At 39.3% G+C, this 18,138-nt stretch overlaps 1 protein-coding gene across 19 annotated transcripts in view; it reads left to right on the forward strand.

Moving 5' to 3' along the window:
* The window catches only part of LOC126358278 (modifier of mdg4-like), a 342,870-nt gene that overhangs the window by 53,585 nt on the left and 271,147 nt on the right, over positions 1–18,138 (forward strand). For all 19 annotated transcript variants that reach the window (XR_007566224.1, XR_007566225.1, XM_050007536.1 and 16 more), the window contains one exon: positions 15,026–15,512. Coding sequence is in view for 17 of the 19 variants with exons in the window: in XM_050007536.1 (XP_049863493.1) it covers positions 15,026–15,512 (487 nt within the window). In the remaining 2 variants the exon portion in view is untranslated. The remainder of the gene's footprint in view (positions 1–15,025; positions 15,513–18,138) is intronic.

Here is an 18,138-nt window from a genome sequence, read left to right on the forward strand (position 1 = left end):
GTAAATATTATACAGAAGAATGAGAAAGAAATTTGGTAATGTCTTGGATGACAGTCGGTATGGCTTTAGGAGAGGTAAAGGCATCATAGAGACAATTCTCACATTGCGGTTGATAACGGAAGCAAGACTAAAGAAAAATCAAGACATGTTCATAGGATTTGTCGACCTGCAAAAAGCATTTGATAGTGTAAAGATGTTCTAAATTCTGAAAAAAATAGATGTTAACTATGGGGAGAGATGGATAATATACAGTATGTACAAGAGTCGAGAAGGGAAATAAGAGTGTATGACCAAGAATGAAGTCTGCCCCCGGTAGCTGAGTGGTCAGCGCGACGAAATGTCAATCCAAAGGGCCCGGGTTCGATTCCCGGCTGGGTCGGAGAGTTTCTCCGCTCAGGGACTGGGTGTTGTGTTCTCCTAATCAGTATCATTTCATCCCCATCGACGCGCAAGTTGCCGAAGTGGCGTCAAATCGAAAGAGTTGCACCAGACGAACGGTCTACCCTATGGGAGGCCCTCGTCACACGACATCATCATCATCATCATCATCATCATCACCAAGAATGAAGTGCTCAAATTAAAAAGAGCGTAAGACAGGGATGTAGTCTTTCTTCCTATTGTTCAATCTGTATGTCAAAGAAGCGGGGATGGGTATAAGAGGAATGTTTGGGAGTGGGATTAAAATTCAGAGTGAAAGGTTGTCAACGATACGATTGACTGATGACATTGCTATCCTGAGTGAAAGTGGAGAATTACATGATCTGCTAAACGGAATGGACAGTCTAATGAGCACAGAACATGGATTGAGAGTAAATTGAAGAAAGACAAAACTAATGAGAAGTAGCAGGAATATGCAAAATTATACATAGATAAAACCACGAAGCGCTGGTAAATAGACACAATAAAAAATAAAAAAAACACACAAACACAAATATCAAGCTTTCACAACCCATGGTTCCCTCTTTCCTGATGAAGCAATCGTGGGTTGCGAAAGCTTGATATTTGTGTGTGTGTTTGTGTGTTCTTTATTTTTTATTGTGTCTATCTACCATCGCTTTCCCGTATGGTAAGTCACAGAATCTGTTTTAAATATATTTTTCCCATGTGATATATATATATATATATATATATATATATATATATATATATATTAAAAACAAAGATTCCAAGACTTACCAAGCGGGAAAGCGCCGGCAGACAGGCACATGAACAAAACACACAAACACACACACAGAATTACGAGCTTTCGCAACTGGCAGTTGCTTCGTCAGGAAGGAAGGAAGGAGAGGGAAAAATGAAAGGATGTGGGTTTTAAGGGAGAGGGTAAGGAGTCATTCCAATCCCGGGAGCGGAAAGACTTCCCTTAGGGGAAAAAAAGGACAGGTGTACACTCGCGCACACACACACACACACACACACACACACACATGTGGTTGTTGGTGTAATGGTCGAGGGATTCAGGACTGGAGCAGATTCGTTTGCCACGAAGGCCTAGGCTGTAGGGAAGGGACCGTTTGATATGGAATGGGTGGCAGCTGTCATAATGGAGGTACTGTTGCTTGTTGGTGGGTTCGATGTGGACGGATGTGTGAAGCTGGCCATTGGACAGATGTCCACATCAAACCCACCAACAAGCAACAGTACCTCCATTATGACAGCTGCCACCCATTCCATATCAAACGGTCCCTTCCCTACAGCCTAGGCCTTCGTGGCAAACGAATCTGCTCCAGTTCTGAATCCCTCGACCATTACACCAACAACCTGAAAACAGCTTTCGCATCCCTCAACTACCCTCCCGACCTGGTACAGAAGCAGATAACCAGAGCCACTTCCTCATCCCCTCAAACCCAGAACCTCTCACAGAAGAACCGCAAAAGTGCCCCGCTTGTGACAGAATACTTCCCGGGACTGGATCAGACCTTGAATGTGGCTCTCCAGCAGGGATACGACTTCCTAAAATCCTGCCCCGAAATGAGATCCATCCTTCATGAAATCCTCCCCACTCCACCAAGAGTGTCTTTCCGCCGTCCACCTAACCTTCGTAACCTCTTGGTTCATCCCTATGAAATTCCCAAACCACCTTCCCTACCCTCTGGCTCCTACCCTTGCAACCGCCCCCGGTGTAAAACCTGTCCTATGCACCCTCCCACCACCACCTACTCCAGCCCTGTAACCCGGAAGGTGTACACGATCAAAGGGAGAGCCACGTGTGAAAGCACCCACGTGATTTACCAACTGACCTGTCTGCACTGTGACGCTTTCTATGTGGGAATGACCAGCAACAAACTGTCCATTCGCATGAATGGACACAGGCAGACAGTGTTTGTTGGTAATGAGGATCACCCTGTGGCTAAACATGCCTTGGTGCACGGCCAGCACATCTTGGCACAGTGTTACACCGTCCGAGTTATCTGGATACTTCCCACCAACACCAACCTATCCGAACTCCGGAGATGGGAACTCGTCCTTCAGTATATCCTCTCTTCTCGATATCCGCCAGGCCTCAACCTCCGCTAATTTCAAGTTGCCGCCGCTCATACCTCACCTGTCTTTCAACAACTTCTTTGCCTCTGTACTTCTGCCTCGACTGACATCTCTGCCCTTACTCTTTGCCTAAATATGTCTGCTTGTGTCTGTGTATGTGCGGATGGATATGTGTGCGTGTGTGTGTGTGCACGAGTGTACACCTGTCCTTTTTTTTCCCCTAAGGGAAGTCTTTCCGCTCCCGGGATTGGAATGACTCTTTACCCTCTCCCTTAAAACCCACATCCTTTCGTCTTTCCCTCTCCTTCCTGAAGAAGCAACCATCAGTTGTGAAAGCTAGTAATTCTGTGTGTGTGTTTGTGTGTTTTGTTCTTGAGCCTGTCTGCCGGCGTTTTCCCGCTTGGTAAGTCTTGGAATCTTTGTTTTTAATATATTTTTCCCATGTGGAAGTTTCTTTCTATTTTAAGACAAAAAAAGATATTCAAATTATTTGAATAAATGATATTCAAATTATGCACAGAAGCTGAAACTAAACAAAGTAGTATATGTTAAATTTTTAGGAATGCAGTTGGACAGAAATCTATCACGGTCCTCATGCATAGACTATTTAAAAAGCAATCTGAACAACCTGGTATTTGAAGAAGGTAGCATACCATAGCTACTTTGAGGCAATAGTCAGACATGGCATTGTCTTTTTGGCAAATGCTAGCAATTTGACAAGAATATTAAATTTACAGAAAGAAATCATAAGGAACATGTGTAGTGCAAAGTCAAGTGAATATTGTCGGCCACTATTAAGAGACCTAAATATATTAAGGGGACCACACCCTGCCTATCTAACCCATGCTGATTTAGGCGAGTATTTGACCCATTTGTGGAAAAAACTATTTGATGCAGGACCTTAATACTTTTACTGTATGTTACAAGATGCTAATAGAGTCAATTGTACCAAAATCTATTTTATCTGTTTTATAGTTTTTAAGAAATACTTTTGTAAATTTAGTAACAAAAAATATTAAGTTTTTTCTGCAGAAAATATTTTTTGTGAACTTCCTAATGGGGGAATATTAATGAATGTAGTATCAGAGGTGGCTTTTTATGTTATGCAGAGTCTCTGAAAATTTCATTCATTTATCTGTGATAGTTTCTGATATAATGGGGCATATGTACTGAAAATTTTAGTTTGTTGGGAAATTGACTTTAAAGAAAAAACTTTTGATATTTGTTACCTACAGTCAATTAAAACTGTCCTGCTGCATATGATGGCTCTTCTTTGGCCTATAGCAGGCCTTCCAGCTTCTTTTTCACCTTCCTGGATGTTTATCTTGCTTTCTTGGCCTTATTAAAATCAGATCTGTCTGTGTCGGCTATCCTCATTTTATCACAATGTTGGAGCCCAATGATAGTATTTTCACCAGGATTAATTCCCAGCTTTTTCAGTACCCAACACTTTCCAATATTACCACAATTGATTATAATAACAGCACCATGAACTCCTAGTTTCATTGTATGCATGCCTACAAATACAGTTTTAGGAAGGTGTTTTCAAATTATGCTGTTAAAACATTCATTTGGGTTCTGTGTCTGCCCATGCAGACGTTTTCCTTGGAAGGTCAAGATGAGCCAAGTCTGTGAAAATAGGTTTAATTGCTGTAATGACAGCAGCAGGAAGAGAATGCTGGTGAGAATAAGATTCTCCAGTTACCTGAGCCCTATTGCATTTGCACCACTAATTTTCTCCTCATGGACACAATCCATGACATGGCTTATCATCAGTACAGGACTAATGGAAGAATATGGCCCAAACATCTCTCTTCATTCCCTCCAGATTTTCTTTTTTTTCCCCTAATTGCCTGCCCATAGTATACCTGCAAGTTTTCTATTTCAGTTTTAGTTAACTGACCGTGTCCGGTCAACAATTTTCCATCTTCTAATTTTTTTTTCCTTTCATATCAACAGTTAGTTTACTTAGCCTTGTTCCCAAACGTTTTTGAACGTGGCCTACACATTCTATTTTGCTAATAATGGCATCTCCATATGGCTTAGAGTTCACCACATTGTTGTATACCTTACTGTCACCATCACCCAAATATTTGGTGTACCATACGCCTCTTGTTTCTACAGAGTGATGAAGTATTTGTTGTACTCCATGAACTTCCATACCACCACTTGTTCCTCCACAGTTAGCCACACAATTAGCCATTCTTTATGGTCATTGACTTTACAACATTTGCAATATTTAGACATTATCTCCACATATAACACTTTACCGTTGTCTACATTCATGGCAGTCGCTACTCCATTCAGAAGTATGTCCTCTTTTCTGCCAACTTCCACCAAGTGCAAGTGCAATATCCGAACACCCATCATTTTCTTCCACTGATTCCCTGGCAGCCAGTTTCATGCTTTCCTCACTGACCTCACATACAGCTTTCTTTAATATTGCAGTCAGTTTTTCAAATTTATTTGGTAGTTATTCATCACTGAACAAAATGTTCTCCCTGCAGCCACGCCTTTGCCAATGGATCGTAAGGCATAAGCTAATCTAGTATTGATTTCATGAGGGTGACTTGCACCTGCTTTTGAAGAACTCATAAATGAAATAACAGCTGAGCATTTAGTGTAAATTAAGTCCAAAGCAATTGCTAGGCCTTTTCTGCCACTGGCACTTTCACAAATTTTCACACTCTGTGACTCACCACACTGTCTACATTGTACAAATTTAGAAATTACATCTGATAATATTCTCAAATTTATAATAATGTTACTGCACCCCTTGTCACTTACAGTAAATTCGTTGTAACTCAGTTGAAATGGTGAGAGCTTCTTTGATGCTGCACTTGTTGAAGGATTACAATTAGGAACATCGTTGCCAGGTGACATAAGCTTTCTAAACATGTTTCCTCTAAATTGTCATTTCTTGAAAATGCCTTTATGTTTTGTCATCTTCAATAAACATAACAAAACACACATAAACAAGCACTGCAAATGTAAGTATGGTAACTACTCGTAACCACACTTGAACAAAACCAACTGCGTGTATGAAAGTGTGTTGTTTACAAACAGCAGAAACAAAAGAATACCGACCATTGCATTCCAAAGATAGCCAACACACTCGGGATTAAAAAGAAAATCCCTAACATGCAATGTAGGGGATATAAAGATCTAAAATATATGCAGAATAGTGGGCTTGGCACATAAACAGACATGGTAGGAAAATGCTCTTTAAATGCTAAAAAAAAAAAAAAAAAAAAAAAAAAAAAAAAAAAAAAAAAAAAAAAAAAAACTTTTTCAGAGTACTTAAATATGATGAAAACCAAAAACCGATTTCTTCAACATAATACACGGTGTGGTGCCCTTGAGTGTTCACTCACTGTATTTGTATGAAATAATTCTTTTCACAAATAATAATCTAGAGTTGTTTCCTCCAGGTGACTACTGGTATGGATATGAAACTAGAAATAAAGAAAGTTTCCTACACATTGACTCAAGTTTTTTGGGCAGACCCCATAATATGTATCATTTATTGCATTTACGGGCCTTTATACCTACAGCACAATAAAAAGGATACAGAACACAATATAAAAAACAAACTGCAGATTATACAAATTTGCAAAGTTACACATTACAAAAAGAAAAAAGCACCATTTAGTCACAGTCCCAGTATAAGAAAAATTTATTGCAGGTGGTGGTACATTGCTGTCGGTATTGGTCCCCAGCCTCTACTTGTACCGCTGTTGGCTCCACTTGCTTGACTATTGCCAGTACCTGAGCCTTCCATTGTGTCCTTGGTCGTCCCTGTGGGCATCTCCCAGCAGATTGGGAAAGAAGAACACAGTTATGGAGGGATCCACCAGTTCGGAAGATGTGGCCAAACCACTGTATCCTCTTCTGCCCTGATATTCGTCTGATGTTTGGTAAAGGTCTTCTTTTGTTTTTTTTTCCCATTTACCATCAGTGGTATTGTAGATGGGTCCATATATCTTTCGAAATACCTTCCTCTCGAATGCACAAATTGCTTCTTCAGTTGTTGAAGTTTCCCAGGCTTCACAACCATATTAAAGTACAGCCATACTAATGTCATCTATAGTCGAATCTTGGTTTTTAGCAAAATCAGCTGAGATTGAAATAGATTGTTTAGGCTGAAGAAAATGTGATTAGTGTTTGTTATTCGCTGCTGCACCTCTTTCGTCTTTTCACTTTTATTAATCAGTATGTATCCCAGGTATTCAAATTCTCTTAGTTGTTCGAAGGCATGCCTGTCACCAATAATGGAGAGCAGAGGAGCTTGATGTTCCGAGACGACGAGATATTTTGTTTTACTCCCATTCACTACCAGCTCTATTTGTTTCGCGTTACACAGGAATCTTAAAGTATCAGCACTCACTTTCTCCTGGGTGTTGTCAAGGATCACAACATCTTCAGCAAATGCCAGGATTGTGTCTGTTCTCGCCATCTCAATTTCTCTGTTTCGACCAGCCTTGCGGCCTACTTTTTCCAAGGCCAAGTTGAATAGTATTGACATCAATGGATCTCCTTGTCACAATCTATTTTGAATACCAGGTGGTGGTGATAGTTGGCTGCTGAACGTTACTTGGCAGTTTGTTTAAAATCAATGAAGATGAAGTATAGTTCCCAATGAAAGTGGAAAAATTTTTCTGTTAGCTGTCTCAAGGTAAATATGTGATCAAGAGTTGACATCCAGAGATGAAGCCACATTGATAAGGGCCTATAATTTCTTCAGCCAATGGTTTCAAGCAGTTTAGGAGCAGCATTGTAAATACTTTTTAACCCGATCCCAAATAGTGAAATCCCGCGGTAGTTGGATTCTTGTGTGGCATCTCTCTTCTTGAAGATGGGACGTATAACTACACCCTTCCATTCTTCAGGAATTTTTTCCACTGTCCAGAGGGTAGATATTAATCGTTTCAGTGCCTCCGTTAATGCTTCACTCCCGAGGCGTAGCATCTCAGCTGTGATACCACTACCATCTAGAGCCTTGTTGTTTTTGAGGGCCTTTAGCGCAACACTGATTTCTTCCTCTGATGGTTTAAGGATTTCCTCTCTACCAAATTGGACCCATATCTGAGTTATCAACACTGTTGGGCTGCTATAATCCAATAAACGCTCAAAACGTTTTAGTCTCACTTGTTAAAACCAATGTATGTTGCTGGTACTCACCTCTGGCAAATCCTGAGGCCCAGAAGAAAGACCATGATGACAATATATGGAGACGAAAATATGCACCAAGTTAAAAAATACGAATTTTCAAAAGATTGAAACTGATTCAATAAAAAGAAAATTATATAGCACTCTGGTGCCAAAATGCTATTACTCTATTGATGAATTTTTAATGATGGTCTGACCACTGGAGCAGGATAAAAATTAATAGTATATATATTCAGATATTTTATGGTTCTAGTAAATGTTGTACTCCAAGCACAATCTATTATAGTTAAACGCTTTACAAGCCTCCTGTGCACTAAATCAATGATGTAACATGTATGTTATGAGACAGTCAAATTCTGATCCTTATCCTGAGATCAGTGAGAAACTTACCATCAGGATGGATGGTCACAAAGTAGATGAAGTTAAGGAATTCTGCTGCCTAGGCAGCAAAATAACCGATGACAGATGGAGCAAGGAGGATGTCAAAAGCAGACTAGCACTAGCAAAAAGGGTGTTACTGGCTAAGAGAAATCTACTACTATCAAACATAGGCCTTAATTTGAGGAAGAAATTTCTAAGAATGTACATTTGCAGCACAACATTGTATAGTAGTGAAACATGGATTGTGAGAAAACTGGAACAAAAGAGAACAGAAGCATTTGAGATGTGGTGCTACAGATGAATGTTGAAAATTAGATGGGCTGATAAGGTAAGGAATGAGGAGGTTCTGCACAGAATGGGAGAGGAAAGGAAAGGAATATGTGGAAAACACTGACTAGGGGAAGGGACAGGATGATCAGACATCTGTTAAAACATCAGGGAATGACTTCCATGGGACTAGAGGGAGCTGTAGAGGGCAAAAATGGCAGAGGATTACAGAGATTGGAATACATCCAGCAAATAATTGAGAACCCAGGTTGCAAATGCTACTCTGAGATGAAGAGGCTGGCACAGAAGAGGAATTCGTGGCGAGCTGCATCAAACCATTCAGAATACAGAATTTCTAAATTCACTTGTAAAAGCACAATATACTGAAAATAAATTTTTGTTGCCCCCTGGAAGCCATTAGAAAGACAGCTTGCAACTGGGACCATGACAATGAACCAGGATAACCATCTAGTAGATAGATGACTCAATTTCAGTGAATTATGAACAGGATTAAATATCAATGAGTTATGAACAGAGATTTAATTAAAGATTATACAGTAGTTAGAAATAGGTGTGTTGGTTGCAAGCTATAAAGGTAATGAGACTGACTTACTTGTAACTATGAATTTTGTAGTTTTTACATGTCATAGTTTTAAAGTTGTCATGAAGATGGTTTCATAGTAGTTGTGGGAGGCCTATACTTGAATACCTCTCAGCCCATCACTTTTGAATTTTATTCAAACTACCAAAATGACCCCTTTTGAAATAATTCTTGAGCACTAGGGAAAAAAAGTAGTCACAGGTACTACTTGTAAACAGGGATACTGAGAAATCGCAGGAATGCTATTTAGTACCAAAAATTCATTGATGGAAATTACTGTGTGACAGGGAGAATTCTCATAGTGCAGCATCCAAGATTATGCAGTGTCTTTTTGCACATGTATTTTTTCCCCTCAACATGAAAAATAAATAAATAAAAAAAGGACCAGTCATTTGAGTTTGGTTTTGAACAGTGTCTCTTTCCTAAGATGGGGAGAGTTTGCAATATGCTGCTCCCAGCTGTGCATTCCATGATATTTGGGTGTGAATGTTTTCTTGTGTGACTCAAAATTTCTGAGTCTCTCTGGAGGTGGTCCTGAACAGCAAGACACACATTCTCATGTTTTTCCTTCTGTCCAATTCTGAAGTTCCTGAAACACTCATTGCTTACACTTTCCCCATGTTCACACCATGTGTTAAAATTCAATGGATACCAAACACGTTTAAACTTTGATCATTCATACCATCTGTTTACTATCAAACCTCATAAGACACTTCACTCCTTCCACATTATCATCCATTCTTGAGGTTAAAAGTCATCCCACACAAGCTTCATTTTCCACCTGTTCTCAGCCTACCAGAAAGAACTTGTACCCTCTGAACACTTGAAACATCAGAAATACATTACAACAGAAATTTCATACTCTGGCATATGTGAAACTTGTTGGTAATTCCTTTTGTACTGGTAATTTCTTGTTGTACTAGTTGTTTAGTTGCTTTTAAAGTTAGCTGTAATGTAAACAAGCTGGATTAAATGTGGCAGAATTGTGGGTCACTTTTTGATGATGTGATGTAATTGAACAGATAAAAAATCCACTCACTAAGTGGCAGGAGGAGAAAACACACTTAAAAAAGGGTTTACCTATATACGCTTTTAAAACTAGTGGCACCTTCTTCTGGCAGAAGGGTAAAGGTAAAGGACTGGAGAGCTTTAGCAAAAGGGGCAGAGTTTGGTCTTTGTCTCAAACTATGTTGCAGAAATAAAAACCACAACAGACCACCTTCAACATGCTACTACATAGAACCTCGGGTCAGGATAGACTTACTGAACGGGATGAGAAGCAGTCACCCAGAACCTTGGGTCAGGGTAGACCTACTGGACACGATGCAAAGGAAAGTCTTTCCTTCTCACCCCATCCAGTAAGTCTCCCTTGATCCAGGGTACTGGGTGATTTTCCCGAACTCTGCCCTTTTCCTAAATATCTCCAGTCCTTTTTCTTCACCCCTCTTTCCTTCCCCTTCAATCCTTCTACCGGAAGAAAGAGCCACTTGCTTCGAACGCTTGCATAAGTAAAACCTTTTTTTTTCTGTGTGTGTCTTTCTACTCCCACTTGGTGAGTAGATTTTTTATTTATCCAGTTACATAATACTGTGTATCAGTTTGAATATGGAAACAGAAATAAAGTATATTTTAGTGAAATACTCAGAAATGCAACTGTGTTGACTACCAAAATTTGAGAGGGTTATAGATACTTGTTTGATGGACGCCTTGAGTAGGAAGTACCGTTCAAAGAAATTAATTGATTTCCCTAACTGACCCAAGTAACAGTGGACTACATACAGTGTTAACAATGAAAATAAAGTCCTGCTCTATTCCGATCTAAACTGGATTTGTTGATTTCCTGTGGCGAGTGTTACGTTCAAGTACTGAATTGTGAGAATCTGGAGGTGGAGTTTGCCATTATACTTTTTTTGCCACACTATCTGGTACTGTTACGGCATGTGAGCAGGATTTATTGTTGTGAAGTCCAGTACCAACATGACCCTGTATCTGGCACCAAGTGCAAATAGCCTGCAGTTGGGGAGAATCATTTCCCTGATTGATGGATGAGTGAAGGACTGGGTTTTGGCATTTCAAATTTAGTAATGACTGAGATCACAGAGTGACTTAAGCAAGCTACCAGGTAGCTTTTGTTGCTGTTGGAACTATATATGGGCTGCAAGGATGCAACTTTTCTGGTAATAGCGATAAATGAGTGGATCAGACACCACTGAATTGCAAGGTTATTGGATCAGCAGCTGGAGCCAGTGTGATGTCCGGAATTAAAAAAAAAAAAAAAAGGGGAGGGTGGTAATTTTTTTTTGTTTTTATTTTGTTGCAAAGGAAAGAAAAAAAAAAGGGTGAATAAAGGTGAAGGGAAGTGGTTCTATTTTTACTGGAATGAACTTATTGATGGACATCACAAAAATTTATTTTACCTATATTTTTTTTTTTTTTTTACTCATCGAAGAAGACAACACAACACATATAAAAGAAATCATCACACTAATATTATCCACAGAATGATCGTTTCACAAGACACTTTCTAGCTCGACTGACTCTTAAGACTGAACAAGACTCGACTGACTCTACTCTCTCTCTGGGCCACAGCCTCTTCACATCCCTCTGGACCAGAGATTTTAACTGTGATTAGCACGCCGATTATTTAATTAATCGTACAGCCGCTGGGCGCGCGCTTGGCGCGTCATTTAAATGGGGTTAAACGCACACCGCGAGAGGCGTGGGCTAGCGGTATCTTACAGGTATCGCCACACCAGTTTTCCAAGAAACTGAAAAATCATAACATCAAACGAAGATTAGCCAAATGCTCCCTTCAGTACAGAATTTGTTACTTTGCGTGTGCTGAAAGTTAAAGGCATAATGAACTCGAAAAGTTAGTTTGAGCAGCACAATACTTTAGTAGGTATGGTCCTATTGGAGGTGGTACGTGCTTGTCTTCATATAATATTTGAAATGTCTTATTGGCCGAAAGCTATAACTGTGTGAATCTTTTTGTTGTGCCTATCACGACTCAGCATCTCCGCTATATGGTGAGTAGCAACTTTCCTTTTCTGGTATTGTTACATTCCATCCTGGATTTTCCATTGTTTGAAGTGATAAGTGACTTATAGAAACCCCGAGACCATCTGTGGATGGAACCCCAGACTTTTGGATCCACATAGTCTGGTGCTCAACCAGTGAATGATGAAGAATTGCCATAGTTCGTGATTGTGTGATTCCCATTTCACCGTTGTTTTGCTAAACATACTGAATGATGTAATAGAGTTACGGAGCAGCCACAGTTCTGGCTGTTGTGAAGTTGGGTTGACTGTGTTTGTCCATGTACTCCTTCAGCAGTTGGGACTGCTATTTATGCAGTTGTTGCTGCAATTACATCTGCTGTTGATGTCTTTTCTCATGCTTCCTGATGAAGTGAAGGCTCGCAGGATACATGATGTTTGTTACACATGGAGAAGTTTCTTAATTGTCATCACCACTTTTACGTCTTTTCAGCATGATGTTGCTTCAGCCCCTCATAATAGATTACACTCGACATATACAGAGCCTAAAGATGCATAATGACAACTAGACTGATTACAGTCAAGTCATTTCCATTAAGGTATAGGCATGATGGGCAATCAAATTCAGAATCTGTTTCATATTACAAGTTTGTCAGTTTATAATACATCATTCAGAGGACTGCTGCTGTTGCCTAACAGGAACATCTTTTTATGCATGAATATGAGCTGTGGGGATCACCCATTAGACATGTGGTTCACGAAATTAGCTCCACCAGCACAATTATTGCGCCACCCTGATAATAGGTTGTAGAATTATATCTGGCCATCTAAATTTTCTGTATCTGGTCAGGATGCAAATCAGACATTTGTTGTTATATAAAAGTCAACTTCTATGTGCTTTGGGAAATTTGGGGTGTTAGGAAACATTTTCTTTCATGGAATGCTTGTTTACTCTACAAAATTCTCTATCAGATTATTACCTTTTCGTTGTCAGTTGGTAAATGACAAATGCATTTCTATTCTAATCTTATCATGATATCTTAAAACTTTATATACTTTTTCATAACAAATACAAATTCAGGGAATACTTTAATGTGGATAATGTGAACTTATAAGATGTAGTATATCTTTTAAGATACAAATTTTAGGAAAACTATTAATGTGAAAATAGAATTGCCTACATTTATGCATTTCTGAAAGCTGTGATCTTGTTAAAACAACAACAGGTTACAACTGAACAATCAGTGTATATATAAAAGCAATTATAGTGGAATTTCAATTTTACGTTCACTGATTATAAGTTTTTTGCTATTCCACACCATAAATTTGTAGCCCCTGTGAAAAACCACGTAAGATCAATGCTGAACATTCCCCAATTTTACATTTCTTCCTAGTACGGTTTACCTCAATTCTAAGTACTTATTCCAAGTCTCGTTTGATTTCGTCCTGTTTCCTTCCTATTGAAATTGGATGACATGACTGAAGAAGTTTTTAGTGGCACAAAATACAGATGGTTTATACCATGCATGGTGGGGGATTTAAGGGAGTATTTTAGATTGTTATGGATAGGGGAGACGAGAGAGGAAATGCTGACGTAATCTACAGTCAGTGTTGCCAGCACAACTTGTTATGTTTAGCTTCACCACACAGTTATGATATAACTACCATTAGGTTGCAGTGGTAATGGAAAAACAAGACAGTTGATGCAAAGAGTTCTGGACCAAGCCAATATGTGATGAAGGGGTCCAGCCACTGCCTTTTCTTGTGCCACTTATAACTCAAGTCTCACATTTTCACACGTATTTCATATGTATTGCATTCAGCAACAGTATCAATCATCAACCTTTTAAATTCAAATACTTAGGCTCTACGAATATGCTTGGTCATAATTGAGGAAATGTCGCCCATTTCTGGCTAATGAACTATTATTGGCTGGTGACACCCAACAGGCAATGTAACCGCCACACCACACAAAAACACGTAAAATGAGATCACCTACTGGATATGTGGATAGGGGGTTGCCCTTCGATGATGGGAGTGCAGGTAGCTGTGAAAGCATTTAGTGAAGTGAGGAAAAAAATATACTTTCCATGCAGATGATGTGGTATGACAGACACGAAAATAGAAAAAGGGTTTTGCAACAGCACATTTTAAAGACTTTCATGTTCAAAATTGATGCTATATAGTTGCAACATCTACATACACTACTCATGTATATACCTTGCACCAGATGCACCCCACACTGTAGATCGTAAAGATTGGCAACAGTGATAGAGGGCGTGAAGCAAAATTGTAGCACCTGAGCTTTCTTTCAAATTTACATTTTATACAGTTTACAGCAATTCACTGAGCCAACTTCTAAGAAGTTTGCAACATCAGTTGGGGAAGTAAACTCATTTTTTCACATCTCTGTTTCTCCAATCAAGCGTAAAGTAACACAGTAATGGTGATGAGCAGTTGAAGTACAGCTCGTAAAAATGCGTTAAACAACAACAGCAATGGTGCCAAAGTTTGTCATTAAGCAAATGTTCGCATTTATGCTTATGGTTTAACCATGTAACTGCTATGATGTTTTTGGTTTAATTCAACATGTTCATAAGTTTTTGCTTTTTTTCTGGGTGAGCACAACGGATGATCTCTCAAAAATATGCGTTTTGGACATGTAATTTGTGGTCGTAGCATGTCCGAAAACAGCTCCATTACCTTGTACTCAGATACCAGTTTCAATTTTTTGATAAGTTTTTACTTGCTGTTATGCATCTGTGATTTTTTAAGATCAGATGAAATTCATTACCACAGATTTTATACAAAGTATTGGAGAGGACTGCGATTTTTTAATCGTGTATACCAGTTAGATGTATTTTTGCTTATATTTTGTGGGGCTTTAATATTTTTCTCGATTCTGCATTTTTCTCAATTTTGTGTTTCTTTAACTTTGGACCACACGAAAACGTAAAATAGGGGTTTCGTTGTGTTGTGTTGTGTTGTGTTGTGTTGTGTGTGTGTGTGTGTGTGTGTGTGTGTGTGTGTGTGTGTGTGTGAGAGAGAGAGAGAGAGAGAGAGAGGTTGTCTATATCTCTATATTTTTGTTCTGTACAGTTTTTTGTAAGGACTTAATTTTTAGGAAGATGTACCACCAACACCCAGAATGCGCATGAAACCTGATCCTCCCATCAGTTCAGAAGAAAATGCACCTCGTGCCTACAAACGTCAGCGTACTGAAATGCCTGTGCAGAGTGCTATGAGGACACCACCGAACACATCATCTCGTGTCATGTCACCAGCACCACATCCGGCTCCGCCTCCAGTGACAACTCAGCCTCCAACACCAGCCCAGCCACCGGCGCCAGTACAAGCTCCAGTACCGCCTCCAGCTTCAGCCGCAGCTCCCAATCCAGTTAGTGTTCCAAAAGTAGCACCACCGAGTCCCGAAACCATTGCAGAAGAGTCACTTCCATTTGATATGCGCGATGAACACAGACCGAAGGAAGAACCGGCTGATTATGAATCAGACATTGAAGAAATTGAGTGCAAAGTGGTACAGAGTAGCAGCTCTCTGAACCAATTACTGCATGGAGAGAGCAGTATGCTGAGTCAGGGTTCTCCACAGAGTAAGTATTATCACTGACATGTCATTTCATATAAGAAGTGAATAATGTTTGTTACTTGTTTCAAGCTTTTTTTTTAAATACAAATTTTAAAATTATGCGTTCTTCTTGACTTTTGTAACCAGATAGTGTTGCTCTATCTCATAACTGACTTTTATTTTACTCTCTGCTTCCTTTTTTGCCTGACAGGTAAACTCATAATGTAGTTCATTCCCCTGTTCCTCTGGAAGATGTAATACTGTCATAGATGAATTGGTGATGTGTGGCCTTACATTGTCGTTCATTAAGTAACCCTAGGTATTTTTGTTAGTTGTGAGTCTCCTGGAAACACTTATGGTATATTGTTGACATAATTGTTAGAATTGTACACTGCACTCCTGTTAACATGTTGTGTTGGGGCTTTTGATATAACTGATGATTTTCAGAAGACCAAAGTCATTGTTATGAGGATTCATGTTCTTCAGTAAGTGCAGCCATATTTCTTCTGAAGAAAAGAGCATTTCAGGTTCAGCCTCTCCATCATGCACATACTGCAATATCCATTTACAGTACTGACATCAAACATTAATTTATAGGGTTTCAGTTTTAATTTGCCCTGTCAGCAGATGCTACTGACATACAACTCTAAAGTGCCAAACTATTGAAATGTTTCCTTGGACTTGTTTTTAAAGCCACTGCTAGCTTATATACTCCAGCTAAAGGCAATAGACTAAAATCCACCTTACAAGGAGGAGGCTATCTGCTTATCAGAGCCTACCTGCTTTATATTGGTTCCTGTGCAATGCTTGACACACCATGTGCTTCATGTATGAAAACCTTGTGTTGTTGGTGAATCAAAAGCAATGTAGCACAGTTTCCATTGGTATATGTGACTTTTTCCTTAGAGGCCATTTTAAGTTGCCTTATACACCGGAGCTATTGTTTTTACAAACCTTGTAAACCATTTATAATGTATAGTGGACAGTTATGCATGTTATTTGTAACTGTCTTGTATATAAAAGTCAGCCATTTAACATCCACTGCTAGTTAAAGGTATTACCTACAGTTTTCCTTTCATTATGTACCTCAGCTGCATGTATCGTGCAGCTCCGGCATGTTTTCTGATACCATTCTGTTAGGTTAGCATCTCTTTATTTTGTTCACTCTTGGAATCCAATAAGGAATTTCCTTGGCCCATCTATCATGCATTGTCCTTGCTGCGTGTGATGCCTGCCACAATTTCATTTTAATTGCAGTCATAATTCTTTCTTCCACTCCAGTCTGCTCTCTGACCCACTTATTAGTGGTCCTCATATTTCCTGTATAGGGTACATACGAACCAGCACAACCAGGAGAGCCAGGAAAAACATGAAAATTTTTTCATCTGGTGAACACGTGGGAATTTATTCATCTGGGAGAAAATCGGGAAAAACCCAGGAATTTTTTAGAATCTGAGAATTTTTCATTGTTTTAGTTTTCATTTAAATTTTTGTAATTTTGACTGGTACGAACTGATACTCCAACAAAGGATATTACTGTATCCCGCTACTGTAGAATAATACCGCAGCAGTAAAACATGAATGAAAGAACAAAACGCAAATAAAACTTAAACTGCAAAGGAAATGTGCCATATAAAACAATAAAACGTGGTCCTCATACAAGGGACTGCCAACAACAAAATGTGTCAAAGGCTTTAGGAAGACTATGCAATGCTTCATAACAACAAATTGCCTAAGATGAGCTTGATGTCACAACTGTTAACATTAGATTTGTCTGAGCAGTTACGAGTGGGCTCATGCGAATGCACAGTTGAGTTGCATATTAGTAGTATCTTGTCCCACCTACGGCTACAGAAATGTGAGCAGCAAGAAGCCAGATGCTACCCGGAAAATTTTACTGGTGCACCCAAGCTGCCAGATTCATGCATGCACATCAGGCCTGGATCTGGGTGGGGGGGCAAACCGGGCTGTGTGAACCATGTGGCAATTGGGGGGGGGGGGGGGGGGTGGATGACGCCAAATTCATATTCTTGAGGAAAAAATCTTGTTTCACAAAGTGTGCCTAGCATCCAGCACACGTCAGTCTATTGATTATTCATATGATTTTGAAACACATCCCTATTGGTTTTGGAACGTTTTTGAACACTTTATAAGTTGATTTCTGAATGAATCATAAGTTGATTTTTGAATGCGTGCTTAGTGTATGTGATGTCTCTGCCAGGGGAATCCTCGTCACATCTGGAAATAAACTTTCTTACAGACAAAAGGGGACAGGGCTATACGAGCTGAGCAGAATAAAGCCGAACGGATGAATGCCAATCACTGTTCATTTATGCGGTTTGGAGGAATATTACGATTCAAAATTTATACAAAAATTTTGTACCACTACTTTTCTATTGCAAGCTTCAGAAACTGGAACGTATGAATGAAATGTGGAACTATTTCCTGACATGAAGCTTTTTGCTTGTAGTATGCCAAGTAGGCATTAGATATTGTCGTGTTATAAAAACGGCCATTATTGCTAAGTCAGTCTCTCTTATTTAGCGGGTGTTACAATTGCTGCAATATTAGAAAGGCCTGTTTTATTTTATCTAGCAGACAGTGACAAAATAGATGTAATCAGATTGAGAAACCACACCAGTTGTGGGTAC

The sequence above is a fragment of the Schistocerca gregaria genome, chromosome 1, assembly GCF_023897955.1.
Source record: "Schistocerca gregaria isolate iqSchGreg1 chromosome 1, iqSchGreg1.2, whole genome shotgun sequence".
NCBI lineage: Eukaryota > Metazoa > Arthropoda > Insecta > Orthoptera > Acrididae > Schistocerca > Schistocerca gregaria.